The 10,787-nt window shown below is 38.7% G+C and overlaps 1 protein-coding gene across 1 annotated transcript in view; it reads left to right on the forward strand.

Moving 5' to 3' along the window:
• LIFR (LIF receptor subunit alpha) overlaps positions 1–10,787 on the forward strand; it is a 1,345,198-nt gene that overhangs the window by 1,001,387 nt on the left and 333,024 nt on the right. Inside the window, exon 12 of the mRNA XM_044076229.1 lies at positions 8,664–8,829. Within this exon, the coding sequence (XP_043932164.1) occupies positions 8,664–8,829 (166 nt within the window). The remainder of the gene's footprint in view (positions 1–8,663; positions 8,830–10,787) is intronic.

Here is a 10,787-nt window from a genome sequence, read left to right on the forward strand (position 1 = left end):
CCTCTGGTAACAGTTAATTCCAGCTTAACACACACAAACTAAAAAAAAGCTGAAAATAAAATGTGGAAACTTACACTCCTGTCTGATGCACACAGCCACATTGTGACACTAAATTTAAAACATTTTCTGCAGCAGACAGTATAGAAATGGGCAGCTACATGGTTATTTAGCACCAAAATGCAACCCCAAAAAGAACAATATTAGGGAACAAATAAAATTCAACAAGGGGTAGTCACAATATGACTTTACTTTGGTCAGGCCACTCTTTTAATTAACCACAGGTGAAAGATAATTCTTTAACCAGAGCACAGCACATGGAATCATCCTCTAAGTGGGGTAAGGAAACAACAACACTGAAAGGCTTCAAAGTTAAATTGAAACAATACTTACTTAATAATATCAGTTGTATCTGCATTCAGAATACTGAATAACAATGCATAAGAACAAAACTTAATCTTGTACAAATGAATAAAACTGTGATTAATAATTAGAAACAGGAAGCTAATGATCTTACATATGCTCTGCTGTAAATATCATTGAAGTGTTAGTGTTAGTCTATGTGTAAATATGATGTTACAAACACATGTGCTTTACTGGCTAACCCCATTACACTCCAGGGCCCAATACTTTGACTTAATGGTCTGCAAGCTTCTGGTATCTATTTATGTAAATTAGTTTCTCTTTGTATATATTGTTTTTTATCTTTTACTACTACTTCATTGGAGACTGGGTTGTGTGTGAAAAGGGTAATTTTATCCACCACCTACCTGTTTACCAAATAAATAACTACAGAAAGAAATAATTTATTGTTGTGTCTGCAAATAAAAATGTTAGAGCTGATAATCATGGATCTAATCTAGACACACATAGTCTTCTTAATGACCATTTGTATAGCAGGTGAATATAAAGAGCTAACCCAGCGACCATAAGCTAACTCCGCCCTACCTATAGCTTTCTTTCAGGTTCACAGTGAGGACATCATTGATGGTAGGTAGACACTTCTATCAGCAAAGCACTGCACTATGATTTATAGAACTAGTATAGATGCTTGTGTTGCACAGCTGAAGAACAGAGCTAAAAAAAACTAGGAATGTAATGAGCTGTATGATTCCATAATAAGATGCAGAATAATTTGTATATAAGAAATAATGAAAAAGTGCCTACTTAGTAAGATAAACTGACCTAACCTTATCAAAAGCTGGGGGTGTTTGCAGAGTAAGTAAAATTATTGGTGCACAGTTGAAAGTTTTAACTGAGAAAAAGATAAAATGTTAGTGAAAAACACAACAGTATAACATTAAGTGAGGATATGCAGTTAAAATAACAGTGAATATGAAAAGGATTGATATTGTTACTTTGCACTGTTATGTAAACATTATTTGCATGCTAGATGGAAGTACGAGTGGCAAAATTGTGTACCTTGATACATACAAGTGAACACAATTTGCAGGATTATTGTAATTTCAGCATGGATGGAGTTATAAAAGGAGACATTTTTATTAGCAGATAAAATAGATCAGGGCAGGGAAAGTGACACAGCCTCATTTTCACTTCAAGGGATGGTTATAAGTTGATTCAGAGTTTCTTTTTTCCATATTGTGGACATACATTTAAATATAATAATTTATATATCAAAGTGGAATGCAGTTGAAATTCAGGGTTTCTAAGACGTCACAACATCATTCTACATATCTTGTTTAGGGCTGAACAGAAGACTGTTAAGGGAAGGCAATATTCAAGTTTTGGGATTAATTACTCCCTTTGTAATTACTTGGTGAATGTCAGTGGTGAGTAATGTATTTATTTTGTAGGATATTTTCTTTGCTTATCTTTGCCCCCATTGTCAAAAACCACAAAATATGGAGACACTTTCTGTATTAAAGACCTTTTTTTTTTGCTCTTCAACGTGAGAGATCTTTTTTTTTGGTCCTAACTTGCCGTCTACATGATATATTTTACATGCGGCCCCCAGACCAATTCTGTTGACTCAATGCGGCCCTTGCAACTGAAAAGGTTGGACACCCCTGCTTTAGTGGGTGAGAGGGGGATAAAGTTAGCACTGAACCTATATGCCAGGATATTGTCAATATCAGTTGGTTCTGTATATTTAGTGCCATTGTGCTGTAACTCAGAGCAGATCTGAGTGTTGCCATTGAGATTCTTGACATAACTATAGAATGCCTTGTGGTTGTCTTTTGAATCTGTAGTGATTTTGTTTTCGTAACCAGCTTTGGAAGATTTTATGAGGGATCTCAGCTTCTTACTGAGGCTGACAATGGAGTTTTTTCAATCAAGGGATTTTACTGTTTTTTGCAACAGTTTCTTCCTTCTGTTTTAGAGTTTGTTTATGGCAGGGGACCACCAGATTGGCTTCCTTTTTTTGGAGGAGAGTGTTTTGGTTCTGTTTGGGATGACACGATCCATGCACTTGTGTGTGTGTTCATACAGTGCATTGGTATAAGATTCAGTAGTAACAGTCTGTCCTTTTTCAACTTGGCATGAGGTGCATGATAATAGTAGGTTGAGTTGGGCGTGCAGAATGTCCAGTTTTCGTGTCCCTAAGTTAGCCTGCAGGAGTGCAGGCATTTCCAGGTTCACTGACAGATAAACTCTCTTCAACTTACTGTCGATCTGCCATGTGCCTTTGTTTGAGTGGTCCCTGATATTGTGCCTCACCCAGGAGCCACTCAGGATGCATTTACTCTAAGCACCCTGACCACCTCAACTGATTCCTGTCAATTGCAGTAGTTCTGTCCTAAGAATCTCCATGATTGCTGGGGTCTTCTCTTTGCCATGCAGACTGATCCCAGCAGCTTTGTGAAGAAACATGCCTTACTTCCAGACTGTATCAGTGATTTCATTCTTTCCATCACTGTCTAAAGCTAGTGACCGAAGATAAAGATACGGGCATAGGTTGACCAAAAACAGAGATTTTCATGATATGACTTGGCTCTTGCTTAAATTACTTTTTTTTTGTACATTGTCGAAAGTGCTTCCACTGCTGAACCTATCCATGTATCAGTCTCCCCATCCTATATGCATCTTGTGAGCAAGACTTTTAAATACCTAAACTCCTCAATATGCATAAGGTAGCTGCTTCGATCTCACCTGCGGGGAGTAGTACAGTTTTCTGAGAGAGAGAGAGAGAGCACTGACCCCTTATTTGGAGTTCTTTATTTTGTTAGAGTAAGGTTACAGCGGACTACAGTAAAATCTGGCAGTGCTGAGTTTTGTTTGTAATTATTTGTGTATTTGCGTGTTTGTTTATTGTGCAACCTTGAAAAGAGAAGGAATTAGGAAGGGAAGCTTTATTTGTATTCACAAAATACTGAGGTGAAGGGATGTAGGAACAACCTTGGTAGAAGAAACAGATGGGAAAGGTGAGCAAGACTTGTTAGGATTAGGATTTAGGAGGAGTAAGCACTCTAAAAACTAGTTAATGTTGTTGCATTACTTGTTATGGATGGACATGCCTTTGAGAAGTGTTAAGAAGAGTTGGGATGAGATGAAGAGGGAAGGAGAGAGAGAGAGAGAGAGAGATTTGTGTAATGGTTGCTGGGATATTAGCTGGTTTCTCTTTTTTTAATTACTTTTGAGACAGATAATTTTTAATTGTTTAGCTGTTATGTCCCTACCTGTAATATGTTTTCTGTCACCAGGCTAATGGCTTTGTGAAGTGTGAGTGACAGAGACTGTGGGTGGTGGCTCTTGCTGGTGAAAAATGAAGTTCAGGATAGATTTCAGTGTTTCAGTGTTTGCAGATTATAGTTTGCAGAAGTCTTAACTAGTGTTTTCATCCCTATATTTCCTGTTGAGCATGTTTCCAACTATAAAGTTATTTTGTGTTTTTTTTCTTTTACTTTGTAATGAGAGAAGTCTGTATTAAATCTGGAAGAAAATGAATTATATATCCAGAGGGGAAACCATGAGCATCTTTTTATTTTCAGGCCAAACTGGGGGCACGTTTTTGGAAACATTTACAGAGAAATTTGATCAAGAGTCAAACTGACTGAAGATTTGATAAGTGTTGCTAAGGGAAAAGAAAGGCGGAGTCTCTGAGGTGCTATGTTGCTTGATAGTGTCACTCAACACTGTACTGTTCCTCAGGCAGATTATACTTTTGAGTTTGAGGAAAAAAAAACATTATTACTTATGCATGTTTGAAATGGCCATGCCTGATGCAGTACTGACCTTCAGATTACTAGATAGGACTTATAGGATTGTTCGTGACAAACCGCCTTAACTGCATTTTCAGAGCTGCCTTTTTTTCATGTATGACTTCTGTACTGAAGTGTATTTTTTGTGTGGAGAACAGGGGAGTCATGCTTGGTACAACAGAGATTCACTTAAACCACAAATACTTGTTAAAATTCCAAGGATTTTAAGTGGAATCCTTTAAGCAGTAGCATATTTAGTTCCACTTTGTGTGGAAAAGTGATAGGTGACTGTTTCTGTTAGTGAACTAGTTTTGGGCTGTATATTTTGTGTACCTATTGCCTCAACATTTCTCTCGCTGTCTCTGCCTTCCCTTCTCTTTGTCAAATCTAATGGCCGTTTTGAATGTGAGGAGAGAGAGAATGTTTTTGCTAGACTTGGGGCTAGCAGTCCGTAATTTAGAAATAATACCTGAAAGTAAAGCTTTTCCTTATCAGACGTGCTTTTGCATTGTATATTTATTTCCTGGTTTGTGTTTAACACTAAATACTTTTTTATTGTGTCCTTTTCATTAGTTATTTCATACATTTGTCAACTCCCTCCAGTCATCATCTGCTAGTTTTCTATTGATCAGCTGCACATTTCATCAAGAGATGTTTATTTTTCAAAGGATAAAGTGTATGTGTTTGAGAGTGCACCATTTGTTGAATACTACTTTGTTGTGATTACTTATCTGTTCTCAGGTTCAGTCAGAACAAGATTGTGCTGAAACTCCTAAAAAAGATCTGCAGATAAGGTAGCTTATAAAGTAAGACGTTTTGGTATTTGGCTGTTCCAGGCCTCTGCAAAACTATCAGTGAATCTTCTGTGGTTAATTAATCTGCGCTAATAGATGGACACTGATTACTGTGAGTCAGAATGCCCTTTCTTTGGTAGTATTGGTGAAGAGGGGGTTAAGAAAATAAGTAGTTGATGTAGGGGCACAGCCTAGCATGAGGTTGGCTGCACACCCCCCATACATAAAATGTAGTAGATTTGAAGTGTCAGACAATTGTGGATAGATGTTTGTTAAGAAATTTATTTATTGGTATTTGATTACTGGGAAAGTCAGACTGAGTAGAAGCCCATTTTCTGCAGTCAACCGGGGAGAAAAGCTCCAAATTATTGTGGAACATTTTAAGAACAATAATTTTACAATCTTCAAAAATAAAACAAAAACATTTCCAGTTTAAATAATTATAACAAATTAGGTGACGTGAAAACATTGGTTAAGAATCAATACAAATTATGTGACAATCATTTAATATTTAGAGAAATTTTAGACAGTTTGTAGAGAAAGTAAAGGTAAGTCAGTTTAATACAAACAGGAATTGCAATATGAAGTGATGGGAAAACAGGCTTATGGTGTATTTAGAGAGAAAGTCAGGGGAAGAGAATTTGCTAGATGTAAGCAAAGAAGGACGGTGAGTAAGAAGTTGTAAGGAATGAAAAGGTACTTGTTTACATTTAGGGGTATAGTTTATCCTGATTTTAAACAAGAACAGAGCCAGATTTTAGCTAGGAAGACTTTCAGAGTAGTTTTGTAAGATGGGATGGAGGGTATTGACCTGATGGATACAGGTAAGGAGTTCCAGGCCTTTGCAACCTTGTACACGTACAAACAATACCCAGCATATTTGATAAGTTTGTAGATAGACAGGAGGTTTTGGTCACTGGATCACAATGACCGACTGGGAACATAGCTATGTAGAATAGTTTTTCGTGCCGGACAAGGCAGATGGATGCTGGATAATTTTATAGATGATAAGAAACTGTGTATTATTAGTTGATGAGGCAATTATAACCAGTTTAGGCTTTTTATTGCTAAACAGTGGTGGGTTCTGAAGGGGGTATTTGCTGCAAATATAGCAACTTTGTTACAGCATTGTTCACGTTTTAATTTTTATGAAACCTGGAGATTAGTGAGGATGGGAGCACCATAAAGAAGTCTGGGGAGGAGACAAGTACTAGCAAGTGTAGTTTTAGTTGCGTCAGTGAGAATTTTTTTTGGCTGTATAAAACATTCCTAGTTTTTTTTATTTAGTTTATCTTATGCAATTTTCTATATGCTATTTGAATGTAAGATTGATCATCCACGATCACCCTCAATAATTTCCCATGAGAAGTGTCTTCAGTGGTTGTATTATCAAGAGAGAGGACTTTAAAGTTGTTTTTTTCATGGGGGGGGGGTTGGGGGGAAAGTAGTAATTTGGTCTTTTTTTGGGTTGAGCATGAATTGAGTTACAAAGCCATATATCAGCGTCCATTAAAGTTTCCTGAGTAATTTTTTGGAGGTGTACCATGTTTTCAGGCATGCAGATGATAGTGGAATCATCTGTGTACTGTAACAGGGTGCCCTGTTGTGTAGAAGTATAGAGGATGTTGGTGAAAATGTTAAAGTGGAGGGGACCAAGGAGAGAATACACTGGTGGTGACTGGGAGGTAAGGAGAGAGCGTGGACTGCCATTTTACTGACTGATACTTATTGGACAGATAGCTTTTGAACCACAGAATGGTGGGTTGGGGAGGCCTGGTGAGGACATTTGAAGTAGAAGACTGCTATGACAAACTGTGTCAGTGTCAAAGGCTTTAGACAAGTCTAGAAGTAAGAAAGAGACTAGTTTGCTGTTATCGCTAGCTTTATTGACAGTATCTGTATAGGTTAGAAGGGCAGTGCTAGTACTATGGGAAGGGCGGAAGCCAGTTTGTGTAGGGGATAGGAGTTTTTCCTGCAGGAGATAGTCTGTCAGTTGTTTTTGAATACATTTTTCAAGATATTTTAACTTAATGATTCATCTCTGATGAATTTCAAGTTGACCAGCAGGCTTGTAACCATCTGTAAGTACCATCTGCACCCTGTTTCAGTGAATGCGTATGCTGTATGCACCTGCTGCATACTTCTTTGACTGCCATATATGTTTGTCAGTACCTTCTGAAGGCCAAATGTTATTCTCCCTAGATGAAGAAATACTGTGGTGTATTCAGAAACACACAGTGCACTGTGTAACCCTATCTTTTGCAAGTTTGCGCAATGTGTTACAAGGGAGCAATTTGGTGTAGTGCTACAGTGGTATGAAGCCTCTGACAAAGCAGTGCTACAAAGTCTGTGTGATAATGCTGCATGAAAATGCAGCAGTCTGGAAATGGCTCCTGTGTTTAGAGATGTGTTCTGCCCTGGAGCCTTATTCCAGTTTTGAAATAGTGCTGTAGAGTGATTCAAGGGCATGTTCTGTCATGCTGTTTTGGAGCACAGTAGGTGGGACTGTGAATGTATTATTTTACATTTTACATCCATTGCTGTATGTAAGTAAGCCAAGGTGGTGCAGCGGTAGTGTTGTCACCTCACAGCAAGAGGTTCTCCCATTCGATTCTCGGCTGGATCGCCTTCTGTGTGGAGTCTGCATGTCCTCCCCGGGGTCGAGTGGTGTTCGAAAGACATGCGTGACTGGGTGTGCCTTCATTGAAGGTTGGGCATCAGGCTGGCACCTTAGCACCATAAAAAATCGACTGCCAATCATTAGCGGACAGAGTTCCGCTGTGGCAACTCCTAACCGGGAAAAGCCGAAAGAAAAACAACAACATCTATTGCTGTATTTGGCAGCAGCAAAGCAGTTAGTGCCGTAGTAGTAAGGTTTGCGAGGCTTTGGGTGTGTAACAGCACTGTGTGGTTAGTAGGGGAACAGTAATGCAGCTCTTCCGGCTATGCTTGGCATTCAGTTCAGAGACTTGTAATTAAGTCACTAACGAGCTATTTCTCCATGTGCCTGTTGCATGCCTTTAAAATGCTAGTTAGCTGCATACCACTTCTGGAGTAGTTAGCGTGGTGAAATTAGTGCTGTGAAGTTAACCTTTCTGAACACACTCCGTTATGTCTCAAAGAATGATTTTTTTAATATTTCTACCAGTATATTTTTCTCAGTTAAATATTATTCCATCCAGGAGAAAAATGTGTCAAATAGTGATTTTCAAAAATCACTTCCAATTGCAGGAAGTTGAGTACAACTAAAAATTACTGTCTGCAACCACAGACAGGCTGAAGATGACCTTATACAGTTCTAGTGCTTTGTTTTCTTACTTTGCAAGTAAAGTTTTTGCACTTGCTTTGATTGGCAGACTGAATATTTATTAGATATTTCAAATTATGTGACTGAGGATGCTAATCTGTGTGAATATAGTAATAAATTATGTTGTTAAAAACTAACAGTAGTAGGTAGTCTCGCCATGCTATGAGTAACAGTTGCAAATTTTTAATGTGTCCACAGCAGCATTTTTAGGTTATACAGATGCCTTGCCTTACCGCCGCTGTTTTTTCAACCTGGATTAGTGAAACAGGCAGCTGGATTGCTATCATTGAATAGCTGTGGGGAGAGGTGGCTGATGGTGTTCCAGTAGATGAAGTCACTAGACTGAAACAACTTTGAGAATTTAGTTTTGGAAGATATTTTTATTCCTTTTCTTTTCTTTTGTAGCGAAATTATTCAATGATGGGTGGACCATCTGACTCTTCTCACAGCGTCATAGTAGATGGCCTAAAACCAGATAGTAGTTATACCTTCAGAATTCGCTGCGCCACATTTCCCATCTGGAAATGGAGTGAGTGGAGTGAACAGCGTGCTTGCAGAACATTGGAAGCTCGTAAGTTTCTTAACTGCAATAGTTTGCTTTTATTGAATGAAATATAAAAAAATGTAAAGATAAAAGGTATTTTTCTTTGGTTATTTAAATTACTGGGTAGTGCTTTATTTTACTGTACCAGACTGCAGGTAAATTGCTGAGATTGTTGAGACTTGCTTAACAGCAGTTTTTTAGGTACAGAGTAATGTATGTTTTACACAAAGCAGCCAAAATGTTCTAATGATTGTTCAATTGATGCACTACTGTCTGTTCCCATTTAGCTGTAAATGGATGTATCTGTTATATGACTGGTTAACTGTTCCTTGTCTTTTTGAGTCATCAGCAATGTCCCTGACTGTAGTCATACCTGTTCTGTTGCTGTCCACTGAGACCAAGTCAAGTTACTCTGGATCTAACTGACTGTCATATAGTTATATGGATTTGTGCACAGCTGTCGCAGAGTTTATCCTTTTGAAACTAGTAAGATGTGGTGCTGAATGCAGTACAGGGATTGATGAGCGCTCTAACAGTATAACAATACGTAGTTTGGTTAGTTAATGTTGTAACTTGTCCATCTCTGGCAGACATTAACAAAATGGGGTAATACCTCAGAAAAAGCTATAGCAAACAGGGAGTGAAGTGTAAGAGTACAGTGCAGATTATTTTGTTTTAATTAATTGTACACGTTAGCTGTACTCAAAGGTACCTTTTTAGTCACAGTCATTTGCAGTTGAAGCAAACTGCGTGCTTAAATGAAACGGTTATACGATCAAGAAAGCAGAGAGGTACCATCACAGAAACAATGCACATTTTTGAGAAATAAATATAAAGGAGAAAATCTCAGCTTGGTTTTCAGTCATTGAATCCTCCCAAGATGAGAACACCCATCAGGAAGGTCTAATACAGACAAAAGCTTGGTGCCAAAACCCATGGTTTAAACCTCAATACCAAGAAATGCATTATAACACCTTTTTGGGAAGCCTGCCTCCCTGGGTAACTATGACATTAATAAAGCACCCTTAAAAGTTGATTCACTAGTCAGGGATCTGGGAAATCATGCAGACAGTAACCTAGCCATCAGCCAACATGAGTCCAAGGTAGTAAAAAATCCTCTTATGTAGCTCAGCTTATTTGCAAGCATGGCGTCTATGTCTAGAGAGATATAGCACTGTACCTGGCCCTTATCAGAACCATCATAGAGTATAATGCCCCTTCAGTATGTACCTGACCAGATGCATGCAGCAACTAGAATGTCCACAAAGTTTCTGTACAAAAAGAATACTGGGAGTAAACAAAATGTCCTATGCTGATCACCTCAAACCCCTGTCTTTTTACTCAGTGTCATACATATCTCTGAGAGGTGATCTTTGCCTGACATACAGGGCATTCCTTGAACTTACAGGGCATTCCCTGAACTCTGTTTTGATGACCCATTTGCACATATGTAAAACAAACAGCCATGGCCAATAGCACTAAACAGAGTAATGATGGTGGCTTTTGCTGTCCTCTGCATGGTGGTGTATTTGGCATATGTACCACCACAGTGCTCTTGAGATCTAGCATACCATTTTGTCTTGACTCCATGGCCTAATTGAGGCAACTACAGGTTTAGGTGAAATCCTGACAGATGACATGCAGCCAGTTGTGTGTGTGTGTGTGTGTGTGTGTGTGTGTGTGTGTGTGTGTGTGTGTGTGTGTGTGTGTGTGTGTGTGTGTGTGTGTGTGTGTGACTGTACCCAGATGATAGCCTTGCACATCTGTTGATTAAGCTGTAGTGCTGCCCCATACCAGAGGCTGGCTGTGACATTTAATGGTACTCTGAACTCTTGGCAAGTAGTCATATAATGAGTATACCCACATCAGTTTCAGTGCTGTGCTGTGCTGCTCTGGCCAGAGGGAGAGTTGTAGTTGAACGTCTCAAAAGGTAGACAGACAGTGCCAGTGCATCATGTGACTGCAGTTTGATCTACGTCTCAGTA

Source organism: Protopterus annectens, chromosome 1.part0, assembly GCF_019279795.1.
Source record: "Protopterus annectens isolate FY-2018-M chromosome 1.part0, PAN1.0, whole genome shotgun sequence".
In the NCBI taxonomy this organism is placed as follows: Eukaryota; Metazoa; Chordata; order Ceratodontiformes; family Protopteridae; genus Protopterus; species Protopterus annectens.